This window comes from Phlebotomus papatasi, chromosome 1 (genome assembly GCF_024763615.1).
Source record: "Phlebotomus papatasi isolate M1 chromosome 1, Ppap_2.1, whole genome shotgun sequence".
NCBI lineage: Eukaryota > Metazoa > Arthropoda > Insecta > Diptera > Psychodidae > Phlebotomus > Phlebotomus papatasi.
The window spans coordinates 6935760-6963299 of record NC_077222.1 but is presented as its reverse complement, the minus strand read 5'-3'; the positions used below and the strand labels follow the sequence as shown (position 1 = coordinate 6963299).

Genomic DNA, 27540 nt, shown 5'->3' with positions numbered 1-27540 from the left:
AGCCTTCTGCATGTGACGGTAAAATTGCAATCATCCTTGTGCGTGGGACAGAAAATTCACTTTCCCGCTGAAATGCATCCTTTCAGGGAGTATAAAAGGAAACTATTTTGCGAAGAGGTCTTTAGTTTATCAGTATCGTGTGCAAAAGGATAGCAGATAAAATGTTCCTCCCAAAGGGATATATTTTAGTGTTGTTTGTTGGAATACTTGTCTATTGCTTCAGCAAAAACACAGTTCAAGGATCAGCAATCAACGGGGATGGATTTAATTTGTACAAAGGTTGAAAGTCTTGAAAGTCTACCTTAAACTTTGTGTTGTGGAATCAATTTTTAAATATATTTATTTCTTTTTGAATGGTTAGTGTTTATTGTCCCTTTAAATGGCATCGAATAAACGAGCAGTACGAAATAAATTTGGGCAGTTAAAAAATTAAAAAAGGGCACTAAAAAGCAGTAAAAATTAAGAAAAAGGGCGGTAAAAATAAAAAAAAGCAGTATTATATTAAAAATTATTAGTAAAAAATAAAAAGATCAATAGAAATATTTAGGATGTGTCAGAAATAAGGGGCCAGCGAAAAAAATAAAAATGAGTAATAAAAGTATTCAATATACTGAGTCAATAAAGTATTAAAAAGTGATCAGCAAGAAATAAAACTGGTCAGCAAAAATTAAAAATGAGCAGTCAAAAATAAAATGTGGTCAGTACACTATTTAATTTTTCACTGACTAACTTAAATATTTCTACTGTTCGTTTTTAATCTTTTGTTGACCAAGTTTTATTTTTTACTGACTAAATTTTATTTTCGAATTATTTGCTGATCAAATTTTATGCTCACCGCAATTTTAATCCTTGACCTTGACTGATCATTTTATTTTTTGTTCTATAAAATTGCTTTGCATTTAATTTCAAAGTGAATTTCGCTCAGAAATTTAAGTGTTAATATTTGTAAATCCGTTTATCTCGTTCAAAGATCTATCTATATCTATAGAGTTTAACCCTTTAAGAACGATTGGAACACCGGCGTCCCATAAAGAAAATTTTTTTTCCTGACTACCTAAAGTTATTTTTTTCTTATGTCTGTACATAATTGTAAAGTAGAAGGTTGAAGGAATCTACAATATTTTTTGCAAGTCTCTAGCTATTTGCTATGTAGTAAATATTTAAGCTCAAAAGTGGTGAATTTTTAAATTCTCAAATTCATAATTGAATTTATTTATTTTTTATGCTTCCAATTTTTTTTAAGCAAAACCCTTTTAGCAATAAAAACTACAATACTCATACGTAATATTTTTCATTAAAGCGAAAAATATTATTCATTGGTATTGTCAGAAAAATTATTTAAATTTTTGGGCTATTTTTGTCCCTATCGTTCATAGAAGCACAAAATACACAAAATCAGACTCTGTTGGACTTTCCAAGGTTAGATCTAAGACTTATCATTTGATTATGTTTCTCAGTTTATTTTTTATTGTTGATTTTCAGTCCGTGAAAAGCGTCTCGTTGTTAAAGGGTTAAAAGTGCTCTGCATTTAATTTTAAAAGCAAATTTCTCTCAATAATTGATAGTTAAACCGATTTGCATTTTATAACTTTTTGTCAGGACCGATAAACCAATTTTCTAGAAGGTCTAGGGCCTAGGAGAAGAGTTTCAGGTTTCGCACACATTCTGGTTTTGAACACTTCATATTTTTCCTACATTCTTTTAAAAAATCTGATCTATTGCACAATAGCTAGTCTTAAGTCTTACATTTCCTGAAAAAAAATAAGTCAGATTCATTAAAGGAATATAGGAAAAATATGAACTGTTCGAAGCTAGTGTGTGCGAAGCCTGAAAGCCTTCTCCTAATTAATTCATAAATCCATAGGGAAACTCTCCCTTCAAACAATCATGCCTTCTAATAATGTGAATTTTCTTTTATTTTTCCTGAGAGACTTACACATTTCTATTAAATATTAGTTAGATTATTGATAATTATGTGTAGGTTTCTTAGGAAAATAAAAGAAAATTCACATAATTCGAAGGCATGAACGTTCGAATGGATAATACTTTCCTCAATAGATAAAACTCTAATATACATTCAGTTGATTTAGCAATTTTTCTCATTTATTCAAAAAGGAAAATCTTTTTCCAAAAATTTCGGGAAAAAAATGGAAAATGTAGGTCTTTATACGATAGTAAAAAATTATTTAGAAAAAATGCTATGTATAGAAAAACTAATTTTCCATACACTACAAAGCTGTTCAAAAAAACCAAAGCGTCTCAGGTTGGGATATGCTTGAACTCACGGGATTTGGATGGTTTGACTTTTGATAATTAAAATAATTTTAATTTATTTTCTTTAAAAATTTATTGAACATTTGAGTTTAAAGAAAAATATAAGAAAGAATGAACTGAGGATCCAAATTTGACCAAATCAATTTTGAAAAAGATCTCTAGGCTCTAGGCTCATTTAATTTTCATTTTTAAATTTAAAAAAATAGCGAATTTTACGATAATTTTGACTGGTCACAAAACAAAACGAATTATCTTATGCAAATTTTAAAATAAACAAAAAAAAACATAATTTTGGAGAATAAGATGAAGGGTCTAGATGAAAAAATATCTGGATAAGTTAATAATTAATGGGGAGATAAGGTATAAGGAGGCGAGTTAAGAGATTATGTGGGTCACGAAGACTGAAAAGTAGCATATTTTCTTTTCAGCATATATTAAAAAAAATAATTTCATGCTCTTAAAGCCTCTACATCTACACCTTCATAGCAATTGCATTTTTGGCGTTTTCACATACAGCAATGCAGACAATTTCATTTAAAAAGCAATTCAATGTGTAGACGCCTTTAAGTACAACATTTAATGCTTAAATTTTCGTTTACAAAATTTAAAAATTCCAACATTAGGACGCGATTTTCGGAAAGTTTTTTTGAAAAAAAAATTGCTTATTGATAGTCATGATTGCTCTGTCAGTGTAGAAAAATTAAAAAAATTTCTGGTATAGCTATATTACTCTGTATTGGAGTTTGAGCTATAAAAATTTTGAGTGATTAATCATATAATGCAATGCAAAGAATTCGAAAGAAGTTGTTGTCGATTAATCTTTTAAGGCCTCTACACATTGGGAGCAATTTTTGTCAGAAATTGCATTTTTGACAGAATTTTGACGTTTCTGCCTACAGCACTGCAGTCAATTTCTTTCAAAAAAGCAATTTTTGACGAAAATTGTGCTCAATGTGTAGACACCTTTAAGGACGAGAGGGTTAAAAATTGGGGGTCAGAAAAAATCACTTTTACCAACTTCTTTGAGCAAAACATAAGTTTTGCTTTAGGTCCCTATTATCCTTGAAGGGTTTTTAATCTCCTGAATTATTAATATTATATTATTTTTAAATTTTAAAGATAACATTTAAAGTTAACATTGTCTTTAGATTGAGAGCTTTTGAATTTTGTGCTTTTTGTGTATGGTTTTGGCTTTTGTGTACGTTTTCTGTATTTTTATCTGGGATCCTTTATTGTAAGTAATTGTTCGCGAATTTAACTTTTATCTTTTATGCATTATTGTAGTTTCTTCTTTTTTGTCATTACATGCCATTGCAAGCCCTTTAATCTTTAAGAGTGTATCTATCTATAATATCAAGCACTTCTCTCTGTATCTAAATTACATAATAAAAAAACTAATTTGTAGATTCATGATCTTCCACTTAAAATCTTAATACCGTTTAACTTATGATACTCAAAATTTTTTTTTCGTAGATCTCCTAAGGGGAAAAAACGAAGAATTCAACGAAATTGGTGACGACGATGGTGGATTAACTAGAGTTACTTGTACGTAACGTTTCTCTCTAATTAAAAATAAAATTTAGAAAAATAAAAGAACAAAATCATTTCAGACTTCTATAGAACTCCAGCTGCAGCATATTCGGAATTTGGTTCAGAAATATTTGGCAAGAGATCCAATAAATTCAAAAGTAATCCCTGGAGCAAGCTTGGAAGGAAAAGCAAATCTTAAGATGAGAATAATTAATTGGGGTTTACTTCCAGATTTCATGTTGAACCGTGAAGGATTGGAGGGTTCAGAGGATATTGGTGGTACAAGTAAATTCTACTTCCCTCGGACACTCCCCAAAAGAGGAGCTTTACTGAGTTGGGCAATCCCTGCGGCAAATCGAGTGTAATCAAAGAGTTTTTCCAGGCTAAAATTAATATGATTAAACATATTTTATTTTTATAGCCGCGTCGTGAACACAAGTTATCGTCCCCCAGGGATAAATAGACCCGCTGCAGCTGAATAATGCATTACTTAATTTGCGAAAAAAAACCTGAGACAACAGCAACGAATCTGGACAATGAACCAGATAGATGATAGTTCTAGTGTGGGTTTCATTTGTAGTAGAAAACTTTTGCCCTTGGTGCAAAATAATATAGAAATGTTATGAAAAAAAACTCATAATATGGCTTTTTGTATCAATTTATTTACTCCCTTCACTCAGTCTTTGGTTTTTCAGCCTCCTCCTGACCCTTTTTCTTGCTCCAGGATTTTCTTATGGCATTCATGGACATGAGAACTGGGATCATAACAGGCAAGAAAAGTGGAATGTAGATAGCATACCTGAAAGAAAAATTCTCCTTTAGTAATTAACCAAAAGAAAATCCAAAGATCGAAGCTCACTTTTGTTCATCCGGGAAGTAGAGAAGAGCCAAAAGACTGGGATCAAAAAATGCAGCTTCAGATGCTGCATGAGCTTTCTTGGCCAGATTCACAGCTAAAGTCAAATCATTCGCCTCCAGAGCACTCAAAGCCTGAACAACATTCCTGTAGGAATCCAAAACAGCTTGACCAACTTCATCATTGATGACGATGTAGTTGATATCTTTGAGCAATTTCGTTAGAGAACTCAGAGTAACGATTGTTGACTGAATGAGATGAATTGCACTATTTCTCAGATAGATATCAACTTCCCATTTGCGGAGAGATATGCTACTTATTTCCGCCATCGTTACTTCACTGATGGGAATCTGAAAAGGAATTTATTAAATTGTTCCTTGAATAAAGAGATGGCAAAGTGTCCCAGCGTCGAACTCACGAGATAGAGCTCTCCGTGAAATAGTTTTTCGCATGATCTTTTGGTGCTTATTGATCTATTTTAGAGATCAAATTGATTCATACACTGAGAAAAAAAGAGGGTGCGATTAACTTTTTTTCCTCAAAACTTTAACACTTTTTAGGTGTAAAAATATATCAACATTTTTTAATGTTAATTTTACACCTTTTGAGGGTAAAATCAACATGAAAAAAGGGTAACTTTAACCCCTAATGCACCTAAAAAGGGTAATATTTACACCGTTTTCGGATCAATAATGCAGGATAAAATTAACATTCCCGGAATGTTATTTTAACTTTTTCGGATTTCTCTCAATCAGTGTAAAAATCACAAAAACATTTCAGAATCATAAATTGGTAAATACATTATCATTTTAGAATGTTCTGGGATAAGTTACAAGTATTATACTGATTTCAAGACCATAAAGTTTGATTTTGGAAAATCAAGACGGCGACTTTTTTTAGGTCATAGGTATGTTTGGCCAAAATGTCCGCCTGGACCACCTCTAAAATATATGTATTCAAAAATAAAAGAAATCGTAAGAATAGTTTTAGAGAAAAACCAAAAAAAACATGGTTTTGGAGCAGATGAAGGGGAGTGGGAGGAAAATAAAAATCATAATAATTGGGTCGACTTCTGCAGGGGGTCGTCCGAAGATCCCAACTTCATATCTCTTGCCGTTTCGCCTCTAAATGGGTAACATTTTTACAGAAAAAAGAATATTTTAAAAAAAATTGGTTATTTACGGGTATTTAACCAGATCATGGATCATTACAGATTGCGACCGATGCAATCGGATTGGAAATTTCAAAACCTTTCCAAAAAATCCAAATTTATCTAAATCGGTTGAAAAATAGACTCTCAAAGTAATAAAAACTTTTTCCTTCAAAAATTCATGATAGCGATTTTTTTTATGTCATAGATATGTTTGGACGAAATGTCCGCCTAATAAAATAAATCGTAGGAGCGGTTTTTGAGAAAACCAAAAAAACATGCTTTTGGAGGGGTTGAAGGTGATGGGGAAAAAAGAAAAAAATTTTAATGTTTTTTTATTGGGGGTCACCGTAGATCGGAAGGTGATATCTCTTACCATTTAAGCTACAGAACGGTGACAAGTTGAAAAAAAATCGATTATATAACTGCTATCGCTTTGGAGTTCGCGCAGTCCAGTAAAAGGTATCAAAACCATAACTTTCTAAAACTTGTGACGTTCATTCAACAGCCGTCAGTGGCGCTTAAGTCGCATTTCTTGGGATCAAAATGGATTTAATTTCTCTTCTCTATTTAGAAAAGCAGAAAGTGTCTTGGATAAAGGCTAAATGGTGAGGTGTACGTGATAATTGGTAAAATTCAAGTATTATTTATTAGATTGACTTAAAATCTTCAGGGTAGCTGTTTAAATAGATTCGATAGAGAAATGCCCCAATTAGCATTTTCTTCTCTATAATGATCTTAACACTGAGAAAAAACGGGGGTGCAATTAACTTTTTTTCCTCTTAACTTTAACACTTTTCAGGTGTAAAAATATAACATTTTTTAATGTTAATCTTGCACCTTTTTAAGTGTAAAATTAACGTGAAAAAGGGCTAATTTAATCACTAATACGCCTAAAAAGGGTAATATTTACACCGATTTCGGATCAATAATACAAGGTAAAATTAACATTACCGGAATGATATTTTAACTTTTTCGGATTTCTCTCAGAGAAAGAATTCTCTAAGTACGGCATATAGAACCACAATTTTCTGAAATAACGCTTGTAGAACTTCTAAAATAGTCGGAGAGGCTCTTATATGTAAAAGTGGCGCACTTTTATGGCCTCTACACACTAAAGAAATTTATGTCCATATTGAAGGAAATTCCCTACATTTGTGTAGGAAAAACTCTTCAATATGGACATAAATTTCTCTAGTGTGTAGGGGCCATTAAAGAGCTCCAGTAGTTCTTTAAGCGCTACTGCCAAAAAAATTGAAGCATTCTGTTAGAAAATTCTATAGAACTACACATTTTCTGAAAAAATGCTTATACGATACTCCAAATTCAATTTTTAAACGCATATGAAGTTGCTATATGACTATAATCAGATTAATTAAAAGAATCGAAAATTATTTTTTTCTACTTCTACACAAATTTTTGTAATTCGATTGTTTTTTTTAGTTTTAGTCTCTTTCCCATTTAATAAATATCTCATCGGTATATGAAGAAATGCTTCCGAATTTTGTCTCGACTGAATTTTATGTTTATTTGTAAATTCTTAAGGATGTTACGGAAATGTTACGAACATTCTACAAAACGTAAGGGGCAATGAGGGGTAAATCCCATTAAAAAGCTTAACCCTTTAACGACGCGACAGTTTCCGCGGACCGAAAATAAGCAATAAAAATGAAACCAATGAACAAAACCAGTAAAAGGTCCTATATCTGGATTTCGAAAAGCCAACAGAGTCTAATTTGATGTATTTCTTGCCTCTACGAACGATAGGGACAAAAATAGCCCAAAAATTTAAGTAATTTTTCTGAAAATACTAATGAATGATAATTTTCAATCTAATGAAAAATATTATGTTTGAGTATTGTAGTTTCTTTTCCCAAAAAGGTTTTGCTTTAAAAAATTTGGAAGTATAAAAAATATTAGATGAGATCATATATTCTGTCAGTAGAAGAGGTAAAAAGTTTGGAGTGGTATATCTCAGCTCCTGATGAACATAATTGGATGAGTGAACTATTGTTGGAAAGCTTGGTTCATTAGCTTTTAGAATCTGGTATATGTAATTGGCTATGGGTAAATCATGGTCATCCAGAACCATTTATGTCGAAGAAGACACTTTTTGCAGCGTCATTTTTGACCATCTACTGCTGGGACCAGGAGTGACCCACAATTCTCGCACTTGGACTGTTCGTTAGAGGAACTCAAAGGGTATAATTTGTGGAAGAAACTTTTTTTTTGGACGTCTTACTTTTTTTTATTCATCGACTTTTGCAAGAATTTTAACATTTTACACGCAAGGAAAAAATTACAAAAATCCTAAAAGAGTGGTTTCTGGAGGGGAAGGATAGACGTGGGGATGAAATTGATATGATATTTGGATTCCTTGGATCAACTTATGGGGGAGTACTTAGAACATTCCAAGTCGATATCTTCATTAGTTTGTCCAGAAAATGAGATAGAAGGATTTCTGTCATTTTTTTCTATGCGTATAAAATGTTAAAATTCTTGCAAAAGTCGATGAATAAAAAAAAGTAAGACGTCCAAAAAAAAAGTTTCTTCCACAAATTATACCCTTTGAGTTCCTCTAACGAACAGTCCAAGTGCGAGAATTGTGGGTCACTCCTGGTCCCAGCAGTAGATGGTCAAAAATGACGCTGCAAAAAGTGTCTTCTTCGACATAAATGGTTCTGGATGACCATGATTTACCCATAGCCAATTACATATACCAGATTCTGAAAGCTAATGAACCAAGCTTTCCAACAATAGTTCACTCATCCAATTATGTTCATCAGGAGCTGAGATATACCACTCCAAACTTTTTACCTCTTCTACTGACAGAATATATGATCTCATCTAATATTTAAAATTAATTTTCATTGTGAAAATTTAAAAACTCGTCATTATTGAGCTTAAAAATTTACTATATAGCAAATAGCTGGAGATTTCCAAAAAATATCCTAGATTCCTTCAACCTTCTACTTTGCAATTACGTACAAAAATAAGGAAAAAATAACTTTAGGTGGTCAGGAAAAATTATTTTCTTTATGGGACACCGGTGTTCCAATCGTCCTTAAAAGATTAAGGGGAAATTGTTGACATTTTGCGTGCAGCTCGCGCTTTTGATTGCAAAGTTTTTATGCAAATTCGCTTAATAAAAGTTGATGTGCTGTACTAAAGCTTAGTTTTAAGGTAAAAGTGTTCTTTAGAATCGTTGTAATGAATATTATTAATAGTGGAAATAAGGAAAATACATCGTTATACATTACAACATCTCTCAAACTTCATATTCTTTGTAAGTAGTGCTAGAAGAGTTCTTGGAGCACCTTAAGTGCGCCACTATTCCATGTAAAATCAAAAACTGAAGTAGCTTGTAGCAAAAATTTAATAAAATTCCAAACAAAATAAATCAAAAGAATAATGTCTGAGATAACAAAAAAAAATTAGGAAAATGATTCATTATCTGCATAGTAACATTCTTGCTCTTCTTCGTCTTCGCAACTCATGGATTCGATGGTAATTTCAAATCCGTGGAACGATTCATCTTCAGAAGTGATTACCCAAGAATTTTCAATTACTATTTCTTCCCCACAGCACTCGCAAACGATATGAATTGAATCTTCCTGCGTAGAATTTGCTGCAGAACTTGAATTTAAATCGTTCCAAAATGAATCTTCAGCTCCATCTGAGTCGTCTTCAAAGTCCGAAAATAAATTATTTCCATCGGGAAATTTTAAATCCCTCATTGTTGCATCTCTTGGGGCCATTTTTTCTGATTTTCTTTCCTTTGTTTTTAATAAAGTTTACCGTGAAGCTTTGAATCTTATTGAATCGTTCAGAACGTTCAGAACCTTGAGAACAAGTTTAACAAAAGCTCTTCAAATCGTTCTTAGATTTTTATGGAAAAATTATTTTCAAGGGATTTTTTTTTTAAAATATTTTCAGCTAAAATCAGAAAGTTCTAAAGGAAAATTATAAAGTTAATTAATTTTATTTGATTACTTACATCAATTTCAATTTCCATTAGTTTCCGCAGAATGTACAGCAGAGTCAGTGAAATCTCATTGGAATTCAAAGGAACATCCACTTTTTGCTGATCCTCCATGAACTTCTCACAAATCCCTTCCGGAGGATTTGCAATAACTATCCCGCCCCATTTTGGCGATATAAAGGCATCACTGTTGTTTTTCGTTGCCCTCTCGCCTCGTTTGTTGTAAATGTGCACAGGAGCCTTATTGCACGATGGCACATAGACCACAAGCTGGAAGCAAGGATTATTGGAGATTTCATGCCCAATATTCTTCTCCACGGATGTCACAATATGCGGAAGGGAATCTTCATCCAAGGCAAAATGCCTCTTCAGACGGCTTTTATCTGCAATTTGCTTGGCGGAATACTGAAAGGGCACTTGATACTTCCATTGCGTCTTCAGTGTAAAATTGGACAAGACACTTATTTCGTCTAGAAAAGGTGCAATAAAGTCTGCAAAAAATCATTTTTGGACAATTGAAGAAAAAAATCACAAATTTTCATAATATTTCATGAAAATTTCACATTAAATCCTAAAATTTCACTAAATTTTCCAAAATTTCAAGGGTAAATTGCATTAATTTCCCTGGTGGATAAAGATTGATTAACTATTGAGCGATTTTCTATTCAAAAATTCAAAATTTCTTGCTTTTCGCAAGAAAATCCACAATATTTCAAAAATTTCGTCAAAATTTCCAAAATTTCACGACCCGACACTTTATCAAGTGAGATCAGAGAACAATGACTGCTTAATTTTTTCTTATAATTTGTAAAATTCTATTGAAGAAAGGCATATTTCAAAATTTCCAATTTTTCTGTAAACATTTTTAAAAATTTCAATTAATTTTCCAAATTTTCAGGGCCAAAAATACGTAAATTTTATGAGTAAATTAACATTTCTTAACTTTTGAGCGATTTTTTATTCAAAAATCATAAAATCTCTTTTCACAAGAAAATTGACTAGAAAAAGGTGGTTTACCTTTGAATGCGGCAGCCTTTGAACATTTATTTTTTCTCTTATTTCCCAAAGCAAAATTTCTATTTTGTTAATCAAAGTTAATAGAAAATAGTTAGTTGTATTGTCTATATTTTAAAAAAGAATAGGGTAAATTAAGCTAATTCAAAACTTGCTTTAAATGCAAATTTTTCTCTATTCCAAATGGAAACGTCATTGTTTTCATGATAAATACACTACTAAATTTATTATATTTATATATTTTCTATACCACAGTTTCATTATTTAGTTGATTTTGCTCCAGATAAAGCGAAAATACATTAATATTCACAAATTTTAATATGTTAATTTTAAAATAAGAGAAAAATTGAAATATTCAAAGGCTCTGCCGCATTAAAAGGCAGGCCACTTTATCCTATATTTAAAAAAAATCATCAAAATTTCCAAAATTTCAAGATCTGAAAATTTTTAAGTGAGATTAGTGGACAAAGATTGCCCTTTTTTCTCACTATTTGTGAAATTTTATTGAATAAACATTAAATTCCCAAATTTTCTGTAAGTTCTGTAAACATTTTCAAAAATGTGAAAAAAAATAAAATTTCCAAAATTTCAAGACGAAAATTGCATAAGTTTCACAAGTAAATTAGTTTTTGTAACTACTGGGCGATTTTTAACCTGAAATGCATTTTTTTCTCTATGCTAAAAAATATATATTTCCAAAATTTCATCAAAATTTCCAAAATTTCAAGAACAGAAAATTATCAAGTGGGACAAGTGAACTACGACTGCTATTTTTTTTTAACAATTGATCAAATGTTTCATAATAGAAAAACAAAATTTCCAAATTTTCAGGAAAGATTTCCAAAATTTCATCAAAATTTCCAAAATTTTAAGAACAGAAAATTATCAAGTGAGACAAGTGAACTAAGACTGATAATTTTTTAACAATTGATCAAATGTTTCATAATAGAAAAACAAAATTTCCAAATTTTCAGGAAAGATTTCCAAAATTTCATCAAAATTTCCAAAATTTTAAGAACAGAAAATTATCAAGTGAGACAAGTGAACTAAGACTGATAATTTTTTAACTATTGATCAAATGTTTCATAATAGAAAAACAAAATTTCCAAATTTTCAGTAAAGATTTCCAAAATTTCATCAAAATTTCCAAAATTTCAAGAACAGAAAATTATCAAGTGAGACAAGTGAACTATGATTGCTATTTTTTCTAACAATCGATCAAATGTTTCATAATAGAAAAACAAAGTTTCCAAATTTTCAGAAAAGATTTCCAAAATTTCATCAAAATTTCCTAGGTGGTCATTTAGCAAAGTTTCAAACCAATTTCCTAAGTAGAAATATTTAATAAAGGCAACGAAACTTACTATCTGCAGCATATCGAACATTCCACTTAACATTCTGCAAATCCGGTCGAGGATTCATAACCGTGATGAGGATATCGTAGTGAGACTGAGGAGCAGCAGTTTTGTGCCTCAGAGCCTGTGAATTATTTCTACTACTGAGGATACTCCTGATCTTAAACTCCTGGAAAATCCACATTTTTAGGACTTGGGCAATTTTGCTTGAAGTCGTTTCGGGACTCATGAAAGCTGTCCTGTCAGTTGTCACGACTATTGATTCCCCGTGGTTAAGATTGGGCCACTCAGCAAAGAGGAAATCCCCATCATTCACTGGATAACTCTGCAAGATCCTCTTCTCGAGACTTGCGGGAGTTTTAAAACTGACGGTCTCTGACTCTGCCAGAGTTACAGCAATGAAAGACACTCGCAAAAGGGCTAAAGAAAGATGGCCCAAAAAATTAAAAGTTAGCGGAGACACATACCAGAAAGAAATTTAAAAAAATGTGAAAAACTCAGTAGGGGAATTCTGTAACAGTATGACAATGTCATATGACAAATTTTCACGCTAAATTCCGGAGTAAGACAATATTAAAGTCCAGCGTGCATCTAATGGTCATTGTAAACAGTTCTGGGATGCTCTTAGTAATTGATATGAGTCGGATTTTTAATTATTGTTCAGAATTTACCATAAAAAAATTTATATTTGTCATATGATATTGTCATACTGTTACAGAATTCCCTTTCAGATCAGTTTGTTTTCTGTTTTCTAATTTAACGAACGTTTTTCTTGTTTTTTTCCTCCGATATTTCTAAATTATATCAAAAATAGTGTAACGTTCCGGAGATGGACTCACTAGAAGACGTATCCTCCGACGTTGAAAATAGAACACCCTGGCCCAGTAAAAGATTCTCTCTTTCCCTTCACCAATAAATTTTTATTTCACTAACGATTTTATTTTACTGATAGTTTTCCCCTACTTCTTCTCTGTTCTACTCCTGCATCTCCTCTCTGCTTCTCTTGCCCTTACTGCCGTTGTCCCGAAGAATCAGGTTTCGGTTGCTGGGACCGTGGAGGGCTCCAGGCATCCACTTCCCCCTGTGGGGGGTACGTTACGTTCCGGAAGGCCTCTAGAACAGCCCGGAAACTCTGGGAAGTCTGTCCCAGCTCTGCTGCGCTGAAGCGGGGCCACGTAGGGGGTCTTGGTCGGTATCCCCACTCTATTGCCAATCTGAGGGCGAGGTAGTGCGCCCTGAACAGTGCCCTACTCCAAGGGGAACGTCGTTCCAGAGCTGGCGGATAAACCTGCTCGTGCTGGCTCTGTCCTCCGATTCCTTGGGACGGATAGATTCGGGGAGGAGTGTGTTCACCTGCTCTGGCCGGCGGAGGGGAGACTGGGGCCTGACGAACTGGAATTCGGTGGCGAGGCGGAGTGCCCTCCCTCTTTCCAATCACTTCCCTTCTGAAGAGCACCGGCGGTGGTGGTGGGGCAGCGACAATCGGCGGTTTCGTCTCGGGAGTCCGAGGAGCTTCTGCTTGGGCAACCACGGGTGTGGGAGGTAACGGTGAGACGAGTTTCGGCAGGGAATTTTCGGCCTTAAAGTGCTTCCACTCTTTGGGCGTTCCTTCCTCGGGCAGTTTACTTCTCTTCGAGACCGCCACTGGGGTTTTAAACAACTCCCGGGGATAATCGGGCCTCTCGCTACCAGCTTTCGTGGGTACCACCACACTGGATCGGATACTTTGTTTGGGAGACGATTCCCCACGTGTCCGCCGGTGGGAGCTTCTCTCCAGACGTGGAGTTCTTGCTCGGCTGGGGGTCCTCTCTCTGCTTCTTCTCCTCCGGTGCTGGTGGTGGCGATGAGGAGAGCGTCTTCGTGACGTATCGCCCTCCTTCTGCCCTGGATTCCGCTTTGCACGTTCCACCTTGCTGGATCTTTGGCGGCTGTCTTCCACTCTTGCTGCCTCGATGGCCCGCTGGAAACTCAACTCCCTGGCCATTCCTAAGCTCTTTATAAAGCCCATTTTTGACGTGAATCCGCCACCTTGATGTGTCAACGATGACATGCCACTGCTACCAACTGTCGAATTTAATTTGGCGCCCGAGGAACTTTAACGCCGGAAGATAGGCAACAGAAAAGAGGCGGGAAAAACTACGACGAAAACTTACAGCTAACAGTGCATGGAGCGCGAATTATAAGCACTCGTCACACTCTCCCCCACCTATTGTTGATCGCCCCGATCAACAACTTCTCCCCTATAAGGGGCTAAGCGATCGACATGCACGATTTTAGGGCGTTTTCTTCCCAACTGAATCCTGTACACGACATCGTTGATGCGCTCCACTACCCTGTATGGGCCTTCCCAATTACTTTGCAATTTTGGAGAACGTCCTTTTCTCCTGCGAGGATTGTAGAGCCAGACTCTGTCGTGTCCGCGGAATTCTCGGGGTCTCGCGTTGCGATCGTAGCGAGTCTTCATAGTCTCAGCAGCTAAGCAAAGTTTCCTTCGGGCCTCTTGGTGAACTAAGTCCATTCTTCTTCTTAAATTTTCAACGTATTCGTGGGGCTCTTCCTGCTCCATGGGTCTACCAAATTTGAGATCCACTGGCAATCTAATCTCGTGTCCTAAAGTCATCATGGCGGGTGTGAATCCAGAAGCCTCATGCACCGCACTTCTATAGGCCATGCCAAACATCGGCAACATGCGATCCCAGTCATCTTGATTATCGTCTACAAATTTCGATAAGAATTGGAGTATGGTGCGATTCGCCCTCTCCACCATTCCATCGGACTGGGGTCGAAGAGGGGTGGTGCGCGTGTGCGCGGTTCCTAAGATTTTGAACACTTCCGCCATCACTTCCGATTCAAAATTACGCCCCTGATCGGAGTGAATTTCGCACGGGACTCCAAATCTTGTGACGACCTGGTCCACCAAGGCATCTGCTACCGTCACGGTCGACTGATCTGGAATTGCCAGGAGCTCGGGCCACTTCGTGAAGTAGTCCATGACTACTAGCACATACTTGTTATCTCTAGGAGTTCGGGGCAATGGTCCTAGGATATCCATTGCCCAACGATCGCCAGGGCTCCCGGACGGCATCGGATGAAGGCGTCCTCTGGTAGTCCTTGGAGGTCCCATCTTCGCAGCGCAGATGTCACATGTATGGCAATACGAGGTCACAGCTTTTCGGCTGGTTGGAAAGTAAAATCTTTCCCTGAATTTCCTCAGAGTTTTCGTAATGCCAAAATGACCGCCTGTAGATCCTCCGTGCAACTCCTTCAAAATGATAGGCACCATTGCCTCTGGGAGTACTGGTCGCTTTTCAGCTTGTCCCGGCAAATTCTTTTCCCAGCAATAAACGAGGACATCGTTCTCCAATGCCAAGGATGAAAATATGCCCCAATATGCTCTGCATTGATCATGTGATGCCGCCACTTGTTCCCATGGGGGTTTCTCACCAGCTTCAACCCATGCCCGAACCTCCTTCAAGATTGAATCTTCTTTCTGCTCCTTGATTAACCGGTCTCGGTCATCTGATACTACTCGCACAGCAGCCACCTGTTCTCGTACCTCGTTTTTCGCTTCTACTCTGTCGCAATGAGTGCAGTCTTCCTCATAGCATGGACGTCGAGAGAGCATATCTGCGTTAGCGTGCAGTTTTCCGGGTCTATGTTGAATCTGAAAGTCATATTGGCCTAGTCGTTCGAGCCATCTAGCTACCTGGCCTTCAGGGTTTTTAATGCCCATTATCCACTGTAAGCTGGCGTGGTCGGTGCGTATACTAAAGCGACGTCCATATAGCCAGTGATGGAAATGAGCCACCGCCTTTACGACTGCCAACAATTCCCGTCTGGTGGTGCAGTAATTTCTTTCAGGCCTAGAGAGAGCTTGGCTGTAATAAGCCACCACCTTTTCCTCTCCATCTTGGTATTGGTGAAGTACGGCGCCCACTCCGACCGCACTCGCGTCGCAGTCCAACACGAATGGTCCATCCATGTTTGGGTAAGCCAATACTGGACTCGTCAGCAGCGCCTTCTTAAGATGCTCGAATGCCTCTTGACATGCCTGAGTCCACCGGAAGGTCCTATTTTGCTCAGTTAAGTCATGCAGGGGCCGAGCTACATTTGCGAATCCAGGCACGAACTTCCTGTAGTACGAACAGAAGCCTAGGAACTGTCGTACCTGCCTTTTATTGTAAGGGATCGGCCATGTGGACAATGCCGTCAATTTTCCTGGAGATGCTCGGATTCCTTCCTGGCTGACCACGTGCCCTAAGAACTCCACTTCCTTTTTGAATAGCGAGCATTTCTTAGGCGACAATTTCAAATTGGCCACTCTTAATCTGTCGAACACCATCCGCAACTTCTCCACTCCTTCTTTTACGGTTTTGCTGCTGACGATGATATCGTCCAAATATACGAGGCATGTATCAAACGGAAGTCCTCCAAAAACGGCGGTCATCAACCTCTCAAAACTGGCCGGAGCATTTGTCAGACCAAAAGGCATGACCTTAAAATGATAGAGCCCACGGCCGGTGGTGAATGCTGTTTTCTCTTTGTCTTTTGGGTCCATCTCCATCTGCCAGTACCCACTTTGGAGATCCATGGTGGAAAACCATGACGCCCCTTGCAACGCATCAAGAGTATCGTCGATGCGAGGAAGTGGGAAGCTGTCTCGTTTCGTCACCTGGTTTAGCTTTCTATAATCGACGCAGAATCTCCACTGTCCGTCCTTCTTTTTCACAAGGACCACGGGAGATGACCAGGGACTTGTAGATGATTCGATGACACCGTTTTGCAGCATTTCATCCACCATTCGGCTCATTTCTTCGGCTCGGGCAGGTGGAACTCTCCGCGCAGGTTGCTTAATTGGTGACGTCTCTCCAGTATTTATTTCATGTCGTCCCATTGTGGTACGACCGTAGTCCGAAGAGTTCCTTGCAAACACATCTGAGTACTCGCACAATAGAGCTGTAACCTGCGCTTTCTCGGTCTCCGTTCGGATACTCGCAGTTGCCTCATCTACTAATTTTTCCAGATAGTCAGGGATTCGATCAGGCACTCCTTCTGTTTTAGCTGGTGATTTACCTGGATCCTTCACTATCTCGTCGATTGGCTGCCACTGGGCTATAGCTGTTCGAGCCTTAAGAGTTACTGGTTGATCCGTAAAATTTGCTACCCGAACCGGCAATTCATCTGCATTAGGTGTTACGACTGCTCGAGCAACCTTGATCTCTACTCCCAGATCCCAGTCCAATTCCTCTACAACTCCATCAGATGTTGTGGCCACTCCCCCGGTGCGGATAATTGCTTCGCTTCGTGGAGGAATCACCACGTCTTCAAAAAGACGCAGCACTTCTACTTTTCTGGCGGAAGCGATCTCGTTCTGTGGTGTAAGGGTCAGCAACTTCTTACTGAAGTCGATGACTGCCCTAGTATGGGTCAAGAAGTCCATCCCGACGAGACATTCGCAGGTGATATCGGCCACAATTACTCGGATTTCAATACTCCTCTCTCCTATTTGGAGACCAATTACTCTGGTACCTATTACTGGTAGTGGAGCACCTCCTATTGGAGCCAAAGTTAAGGAACTAGTTTGTAACTCCTCAGGGTTCGGTAGTTTTTCATTGAGACTCCGGCTAATAATTGTGGCACTAGCGCCAGTATCGATGGTGCACATGCAACGCACACCATTGACCCTTCCAGGTACAGTTAGGCTTTCAGTACCACGAACCCTTTCAGAAGAAACCCGTTCATTGCACTGAACTCCTGCTACTCTCGCAGGCACGGTAGTTTCCTCTTCCTGTGGCGGTGAAGGCTGGTTCTCGGAGGCAGGACCAGGTGACCTAGGCCGGTTATTCCTCCTATTAAAGTTGTGATATCGATTTCCTGAGAAACGATATCTCCCATTTCGATCATTTCTCCCATTTGAATTTCTAGGACCCCGGGTGTTATTATCGATAGGAGGTCTAGGACTTGCTGAAGGCTGCTCAACATCCACCGCACGCACATGCGCACGCAATGACCTTGTAGCTTTTCTACTTGCCTCACATTCTAGGGCCATAATAACGGCTTGTTCTAAAGTGCGCGCACGTCCATACCGCACCAGATCCTGTACATCCAGATCGGAGATTCCATCGACGAATTGCTGGACGGCAATACGATCATGCGTCGTGGAGGGGCATTCTGGGAATGCGCGACGCACCAGTCTGCGCACTGCTTCTGCGAAAGCAGCCAATCCCTCCTTCGGTTGCTGGCGTCGCGCCTTCAGCTCTACATGCGCTAATTCCCGTAGATGCTCTCGTCCAAAGCGCAATTGAAGCGCGGAAACTACACGTTCCCACACACAGCGATCCTCCGGTTCTAGGCTGCTTAAAACACCAAGAGCTGGGCCTCTTAGGGCAGCCACGAGCATGGTAGTCCGTTGACTCATGTCCCAGTGTGATGCAGCGGCAATCACTTCAAATTGAACCAGATATTCCTCCAACGGCTGTTCGCCGTTATAATTGTCTATCTTCGGGCGAAATATGGTTTTGTCCGATTCAAAACGCGCTGTCTCTCCCGAACGTGATGTGGCGCCACTGATCGCTGTGGGCATCTCGGGTTTGTAAAATGCTGCACGATGGTGGTTCGTATTCGCCGCTTCTCGACTATTGGGCACTGTCAATAGTGGTGGACGAACCCAAACATCTCTGGTGGCATTATTTGAGGCTCCAGGGATTGTCCCAATTGGGCTGAGGACAGAGGTAGGGCAGAAACGTTGCCTTTCGCGAACTGTGTTAAGTTCCTCTCTTGCAGGCAATCGTGTCGCGGTGGACAATGGGAAGTCACTAGGCATAGTCCTCAAATCTTCCCGATGCATCCAGCCGGAGCTCCTGGCCTCTGTGGTCGGTGGAAACCTTCCAGATCGACTTATGAGCCTACCAGTAGCAGCATCATATGTGTCCCCAAGCATTGTGAATGTGCCCGAAGCCGCGGGGAAAGACCAGGTCTCCCCTCCACACGAGATTGGCTGTGGAAACGATCCAGGCAGTGCATCTGGGGCACTTGTTCCCACCGCTCTGGTCTCGGGAAACCTCGGGATTCCCCTCCAGTCATGCTCCGTCAAAGCATTCGACACGGGTGGTTCTTGAAATGGGGGTTTGGTAGGTATAGGTCCGGCTAATGGAAATTGCTTGCCGGATTCCCTGGGGTGTTCTCCGCGGGCTGCTCTCCCGAAAAGCACTCCCAAGCCCATAGGAGCGTCACCGGCCACCGATTCGGTGCTATTCGAGTGTGAGTCTCTGGGTAAATTGTCGTCGGTGCCTTCCGGATAGGCGACAGTCGACTCATTAGTGAGGAAATTTCTTCTCGGGGTAGTGGGGGGTCCACCTTCGTGCAGATGGGCGGAATTTTCTGACAAATTCATTCGGCGGAGGATCTCCTCAATCTGCCGACTATGCCCCGACGATTCATCTCTCAATCTCTGCATTTCTCCATGCACCTCGCTCAGGAAAGAAACCTGAAGCTCATCAATCCGCTGGAAAAGAGCGGTCCTCAGGTCGTCCAAAATCTTGTCATGGGCCATCATTGGGTGTTGTGGGGATCCTCGGGATGCTTTTGTGTGGTTCCAGATCCTCCGTATCCCACTTCTGACACCACTGTAACGTTCCGGAGATGGACTCACTAGAAGACGTATCCTCCGACGTTGAAAATAGAACACCCTGGCCCAGTAAAAGATTCTCTCTTTCCCTTCACCAATAAATTTTTATTTCACTAACGATTTTATTTTACTGATAGTTTTCCCCTACTTCTTCTCTGTTCTACTCCTGCATCTCCTCTCTGCTTCTCTTGCCCTTACTGCCGTTGTCCCGAAGAATCAGGTTTCGGTTGCTGGGACCGTGGAGGGCTCCAGGCATCCACTTCCCCCTGTGGGGGGTACGTTACGTTCCGGAAGGCCTCTAGAACAGCCCGGAAACTCTGGGAAGTCTGTCCCAGCTCTGCTGCGCTGAAGCGGGGCCACGTAGGGGGTCTTGGTCGGTATCCCCACTCTATTGCCAATCTGAGGGCGAGGTAGTGCGCCCTGAACAGTGCCCTACTCCAAGGGGAACGTCGTTCCAGAGCTGGCGGATAAACCTGCTCGTGCTGGCTCTGTCCTCCGATTCCTTGGGACGGATAGATTCGGGGAGGAGTGTGTTCACCTGCTCTGGCCGGCGGAGGGGAGACTGGGGCCTGACGAACTGGAATTCGGTGGCGAGGCGGAGTGCCCTCCCTCTTTCCAATCACTTCCCTTCTGAAGAGCACCGGCGGTGGTGGTGGGGCAGCGACAATCGGCGGTTTCGTCTCGGGAGTCCGAGGAGCTTCTGCTTGGGCAACCACGGGTGTGGGAGGTAACGGTGAGACGAGTTTCGGCAGGGAATTTTCGGCCTTAAAGTGCTTCCACTCTTTGGGCGTTCCTTCCTCGGGCAGTTTACTTCTCTTCGAGACCGCCACTGGGGTTTTAAACAACTCCCGGGGATAATCGGGCCTCTCGCTACCAGCTTTCGTGGGTACCACCACACTGGATCGGATACTTTGTTTGGGAGACGATTCCCCACGTGTCCGCCGGTGGGAGCTTCTCTCCAGACGTGGAGTTCTTGCTCGGCTGGGGGTCCTCTCTCTGCTTCTTCTCCTCCGGTGCTGGTGGTGGCGATGAGGAGAGCGTCTTCGTGACGTATCGCCCTCCTTCTGCCCTGGATTCCGCTTTGCACGTTCCACCTTGCTGGATCTTTGGCGGCTGTCTTCCACTCTTGCTGCCTCGATGGCCCGCTGGAAACTCAACTCCCTGGCCATTCCTAAGCTCTTTATAAAGCCCATTTTTGACGTGAATCCGCCACCTTGATGTGTCAACGATGACATGCCACTGCTACCAACTGTCGAATTTAATTTGGCGCCCGAGGAACTTTAACGCCGGAAGATAGGCAACAGAAAAGAGGCGGGAAAAACTACGACGAAAACTTACAGCTAACAGTGCATGGAGCGCGAATTATAAGCACTCGTCACAATAGTCATGAAGACCTTAAAAAATTAGACACGATAACTCAGAAACCAATTTTTTTAGGTGTGTGTCTCTGCTTACTAAAAATCAGCATATCGTACACAAAGATTTTTCTTTCCAAATTGAAGAATTAAATAAATAAATTTTGACATTAACATTCAAAAATTCCATATTTTATCGAAAAAAAAATAAAAAGGAATGAAATGTGGAGCTCAGAGGCAAAATGACACATATCCTATGCTCTAGCCATAGGATATGTGTCATTTTGCTTCTGAGCTCCACAAATAAAAGTCGTGAATGAATACAGTAGATTCGTAAACTTACATGTTTTTTCAAAGAGATCATTGAGTTCTGTGACTAGAAGTTTGGCTCTGGATGGATCTTTTGTGTAAATTGAAATGGTGGATGTTGAGATGATCGGCGTTTCATTTAATTTGGTGATGCCATCATAAGGCAGAGAAACACGATAGACCTCAGTTGTTTTCCACCACATTGGAACTCCAATTCCGATTATCACCACGATAAATACAATCGAAGCATAAATTTGATATTTGTCTGCAAGAAAGCGGAAATTCATACCATTTTTTTTCAATTTAACTCCATAAATAATAAGCTTTTATTATGAGTACAGGAAGTTCCGCTTTGAAAGAATTTTTCGGGATACTGAAAAAAGCCCGCGAATTAACTCTAGTGACACAGTAAAACTGCATATCTGCAGGAGATGTCTTTCCAATAAGTTCTGGAAACGCCGTGATGTAAGATATTTTCCGCGCCAATTTTTCAGAATATTTTCGAAATCCACGTCTCTTTCTTTCTGAAAGTTTTGTATATGTCTTTCCTACTCTTTTCAACTCTTCTTCTTTTTTTGAACATCACATCAAATTAAATAGACATATGCTAATCTTTTTAGAAAGAGACGCGAATTTTGCTTTTATGAAATTCAATCGATTGAAATTTTAGATCTTATTCTTTCACAGAAAAATCTAAATATAAATTATCTCTTTTTGTCAAATAAAAATTGAAATTTGAATTTCAATTTAAAATTTTATTTGACAGACACAGACAGATAGGAAAATTCCATGAAAACAAAATTCACATTCTTTCTTAAAAGATTTGCATATGTCTATCTTACTCTTTCACACTCTTCTTCCTCTTTTGTACATCACACTAAATTAAATTTAGTTCAGTCCAATTTTGAGACCAAAAGAGTGCGATAGACTTATACAAATCTTTTGAGAAAGAAAGGGACGCGAATTTTGATTTTATGAAATTATACCGAGCTAAAACGTGCGCCGAAGGCATAAAAAATAAATTTAAAATTTACCGTGTGAAAAAAATTGCATACATTTCATAAATTATTTTATAAATGAGCTCCCAATAGTAGGAAATTCATATCAAATTCTTTCAGTCCGTTTTCTCTCAAAAAGGAACTCACTGTACTTCCATGATTGCACCAGTAAATTATTTTAAATTTAAATGTAATAACATTTTCTTCCAAAAAAAATCAGGATTTTTTACCGACCAAACCTCATGTTTTCTCTGACCAAAATCGATTTCCACTTTAAAAAAATTATGCTCTATTAAACAAAATTGTATTTTTATTGATCAAAATTTACGTCTTTTATGGCTCTGGCACACCTTTTAAGGAAGGAAATTTCATGTAATCGAAATTCACATCCCTTTCTTTCTTAAACGATTTGCATCTGTCTATCCCACTCTTTCGGACTCTTCTTCTTCATTTAAATGTTATAACAAATTCAATTTAGTTCAATATAAATTTTGAGACCGTGGTGGGATAGACTTATGCAAATATTTTGAGTAAGAAAGAGACGTGACTTTGATTTCATGAAATTAAATCGAGGAGGGGGTCCGTGGTGCAATTGGTAAGATCGTTCGGCTCTTGGGCGGTGTGACCCCTGATTCGACTGTCACAGTTGTCAGTTCGAGTCCCGCAAGATGCAAATGACTGAAGCATTTGAATGGACAATTTTCTTATACACAATGTAATCTTGAATAAAAATTTATAAACTGAAAAATGTACAAAATGGCAAAAAAATACCAGTATACATCAAAATAAATAATAAATTAAACGGAGCTAAAAAGTATCGACCATATCGTACAGGGGCGATAATGTTCTTCAATAAAGAACAAAATAAGAATGGAAAATTTGATTAAATTTTATTTATTGACCAAAATAATGTTTTTTACCCTGATCAATTTTTTACATGCAAAAATTATTTTTTTACTGATAATTTTTGATTTAGTGATCAAAATTGAGTTTTTCATACCGAAGTTAACTTTTTTAACTAATTAAAATCTATTGTTATTTTTGTTTGTTGAATAAATTTGGTAATTTGTTTTTTTATGGCGCTGACACCTTTTAAATTTAAATTGAGTGAAATTTCATCGATTGAAATTTTACATCTTACTCCTTCAAGCTGAGTGAAACTAAGTTTTGTCTCTTTCTGTCAAATGAAAATTCAAATTTCAATTTCAATCTCAATATAAATTTTTAGCTTGAAAGAGTAAGAGGTAAAATGTTAATCAATTGAATTTCCCTCAAATGAAAAGGTGTGCCAGAGACATTACTGATCCAAATTGATTTTTCTTCCAAACAAAAATTGGTTTTTGTGATTAAGATATATTTTTTTTTGTTGTTTTGATGTTTTTTTTTAATAAAATCTGTTTATTTTATTGAATAAATTTTGTATTTTACTTGCCCAATTGTTTTTTTACTGATCGAAATTGATTTTTTGCAAACCCAAATTACATTTTTAATTAACTGAAATCAATTTCTTTTTTTGAACAAATTACTACTTTATTGGTCTAATAGGATCTATTTATTGATCAAAATTGATACAGACCGAAATTGACTCGAACAAAATCTATTATCTGTTGAACAAATTTGCAATTTAGCTAAATGAATTTGTTTTTTCTTTTATTATTGAAGTAGTTTTGTGCATTCGATTTTATTTTATTAACTGACCAGGATAATTTATTATTTTTACTGACAAATAGATGCAATCGTGGGTATAGCTGACACTTTTAAGAATTCTAAATTTTGGCTTTCGGAATTTTGACCAGGACTCTTAACTCTTTCCGGACCGCAGCATATGCTGCAAGCCAATTTCACCATTTTTTAATCAAAAATATCTAAGCTCAGAAATTAATTGAGGTCCTACAAAAAATATTTTAAATTTGGACATCTTTATAGTTTGTAATCATCCACAAGAATCGGATTTTCATCAACTCTGAATAATTAAAAAACATTGTTTTTCATAGAATATTCATATGCTTCTTTGGGTACTCAGAGTCCCAAAAGACACGAAAGAGTTAAAAAGATATCGGTAAATTAAATTTGGGGTTCATAACTAGATGAAATTGATTCAAACCTATCTAGATTTCCAAGGCCTTTCCAATGAATCCAAACTTGCCTTAACCTTTTAACAGTGTTTTCTTTAATATGCGGAAAAAAGTTGTAAAAAAATGTTTTCTAGGATAATAATTATGATAGAATAAAGTCAAAAATACCGTCCACTGTTTATTATCTCTTTTAGTATAGTTTAGTTTAGGCGATAGGAGAGAGAATATGAATTTTTTTGAAACTCTTTGCTCCTAAAATTCAAATTTAAACTTTTTTTTAATTTTTTTTAAATAAAATATACAAAGTAGAATGACATATCTTTCAGTAAAAAATAAATTTATTTTAGTCAGATAACTTTAAATCGGTATTTTTCTTGAAATTTGAAATGAGTTTTTTTGCACAAATTGCCTAAAAGAGTGAGCGAGATGACTAGATCTATGTTTCATTCACTCCCACTGAAAAGTCAAAAACATATTTACAAACAAAAATTATTGTGCGTTGAGCATCATGCCCAACGCACAATAACTTTTATTTTGTAAACATGTTTTTGACATTTCAACGAGAGTGAGTGAGATCTAGATCTAGTCATCTCGCTCTCTTTCATAGGAAAATTTGAAAACATGTTTACAAACAAAAGTTATTGTGCGTTGAGCATAATGACCATCACACAATAATTTTTGTTTTGTAAACATGTTTTTTACTTTTCTATGAGAGTGAATGAAACTTAGATCTAGTCATCTCGCTCACTTCAATAGGCAATTTTGAAAACATATTTACAAACAAAAGTTATTGTGCGTTGGTCATAATACGGGCTTTAGCCTTAATGGCCTCTATATTATTTTCCTAACTTTCTATTTCAATTCCAGACTGAATTATTAAAGACTAGATTCTGAAAAAAAAAAACAATAATAATTGATTGCTATTTAGAATTTTGAGACCTTTGAGAACTGGGCTAAAGCTAAACCTCTAATCTGAAAACCATTTAAATATTCTTGCTACAAGATTGATTTTCAAACTTTGTTTTTACTTCTCCGCAATTTAAATTCCAAAGAGATTAAAGTGAAAGAAGGATATTAAAATATATACAATTTATTAAAATATTATTCTTTGTAACTGCAAACAAGAATATAAACGTATTCATCTCCCATCTTGAGATGTTTGCTGACATAAGCCCCAAATCTTGCCATATCAGCATTCCGATAAACCAAATTCAGGGCGCCGCTTTTGGGTTGAATGATTAGAGGTCCTTCCTCTTCAAAATCCCCTTCGTCTTCTTCATCACTCATTGCACTCTCTTGATCAGCTTCCTTGCTGTCCTTCTGAGCCACGTAAATATAAGTTCCTGCTTCTGCAAAATCATTTAGATAGAGAATGGCATCCAGAACTCCTGCTTCATCTTCGCTGGTAGCATCCTTTGCTGCAGAATTCACTAGCATTGTGTAGCACTCTGGCCGCCAGCGTTGCATCTCTAGGAAGCATTTCGGCGACTTGGCATTCTTCCCGGACAAATCCAATTCAGTGTATTCATGCAGAAGATGAAAGAATTCTCTTGATTGCAGCAATTCAATCAATTTGGCGGTGTTTTCAGGAAGTTTTTCTGGGGAATTTAGGTTGAGGCTCTCGCAATTCCTTTCACATGCTGAGGATTTAATTTCCCAGGGGAGTTTATTGGAATCTTCCTTGAGCTCTTCAAGGATTGAGGTCAATTTTGTTGGATTGAGAAACTTGTGCAGGGATATTTGAGAGTGTTCTTCAATGTGATTTTGAATTGTGGATTTTGTACTCTTCTCCAGGTACTCTCCATTGATCCATTCGGACAGTTCAAAAGGCTTTTCTATTGCCGGATTGGTTATACTTGCATCCCAATTGGAGGAACTCTCAACAATTGGATGCTTCTTTCCGGGACCGTGGAACCATCCATTGATAGTTACTCGGGGATAGTCAAAGGAGAGGACTTCCCCAACTTGATGCCAAGATTTAGAATTGACGTGGAAGAAGAGAAATTGGTTGTTTCTGGGAAAAATCTTGGCTATTGGAGGGAAATTTGGCATATTTTCTCTATCCTCTTTGAATAGTTCTAGAGCCCCTCCCATTGAGTCTGTCCAGGTTTTTACTACCTCCCAAGGAGACAGATAGAACACATAGGCAATCCTCCGGTCAGAGACGCAGTCATTGTGGATCAGGAGCCGATCTCCCGTGTTGTAGAGGGAACAAGAAGCAGAGACATGAGTTAATTTTTCTCCTGTCAGTCTCTCCATCCAGCCCATCACCTCATCTCTGAAGTACAGATAAAATTCCCTTAAATATTCTGAAATTACCGATGACAGATCCGGAGACTGATGGAACTCCAGGAAGTCCGTATGAAGCCTCTTCCATTCGACTTCATTAACAATCTCATTCATCAACTTTTCTATGCCATCCTCTTCAGACACAAAGTCCTGAAGGGTGCACAATTTAAAGGGATAAATTCTCAAATCAATCCCACTCTTTTCATCACAGTAGGGCGAACACTTTGCCCAGGAATCCCGGAAGTTTGCAAGGAAATCTTCCGACTTGTATATAGGATGCATTTTAAACACAGATTCTTGCTTTCTTAACTTGAATTTCGGCATGGCATTGTCCTGAGGCCCATGGGCACCTAAGAGTGAAGAAAAGTATCTTCTGAAATAACAACTAAACCAACTATTTCATTGGCAAATTACTTGATTTTTTCCCAAAACAATGCCACAGCCGAATTCATAACCTCAAAACCCAGCATGACATTTTTTCCATTAAATTCGCGAAAAACACAGGAATAATTTTAATTTTATTTTAATTTGAGCTTACCTGTTTCCATGTTGTCATTTTTACTCGCACCCTGACCATCATCACCCATTTTTCACAGAGAAAAACACAATTTTCCGGCACTTTATTTACCTTTTTCCAGCTGTGCTGTTCGTCGCGAAACGAAGACTAATCAGAGAAATTTTGCCACGAGAGGCGCTGGCATCGTGGCGAAATTCGCTGTAAAATGT

The 27540-nt window shown here is 38.0% G+C and overlaps 2 protein-coding genes across 3 annotated transcripts; one reads left to right on the top strand and one right to left on the bottom strand.

The window, feature by feature from the left end:
* The first annotated feature begins 108 nt into the window (after positions 1–108).
* LOC129798647 (uncharacterized) lies at positions 109–4441 on the top strand. Its single transcript, XM_055841905.1, has 5 exons — positions 109–279; positions 3748–3819; positions 3885–3962; positions 4036–4165; positions 4226–4441. The coding sequence occupies exons 1-5, from the start codon at positions 162–164 to the stop codon at positions 4284–4286; spliced, it is 459 nt and encodes a 152-aa protein (XP_055697880.1). The 5' UTR covers positions 109–161; the 3' UTR covers positions 4287–4441.
* A 5-nt stretch (positions 4442–4446) lies between these two features.
* LOC129798638 (prolyl 3-hydroxylase sudestada1-like) lies at positions 4447–27498 on the bottom strand. Of its 2 annotated transcripts, XM_055841891.1 has the most exons (6): positions 27353–27498; positions 21487–21717; positions 12171–12581; positions 9808–10283; positions 4664–5010; positions 4447–4603 (listed from the first exon to the last, which is right to left on the bottom strand). In XM_055841891.1, exons 1-6 carry the CDS (start codon positions 27399–27401, stop codon positions 4477–4479), a joined length of 1641 nt encoding a protein of 546 aa, XP_055697866.1. In that variant the 5' UTR covers positions 27402–27498; the 3' UTR covers positions 4447–4476. The 2 variants fall into 2 exon arrangements, with proteins under 2 accessions (XP_055697866.1, XP_055697867.1); XM_055841892.1 differs by lacking the exons at positions 4447–4603; positions 4664–5010; positions 9808–10283; positions 12171–12581; positions 21487–21717 and adding an exon at positions 25600–27164 and having other exon boundaries at positions 27353–27481.
* Positions 27499–27540: the final 42 nt, after the last annotated feature.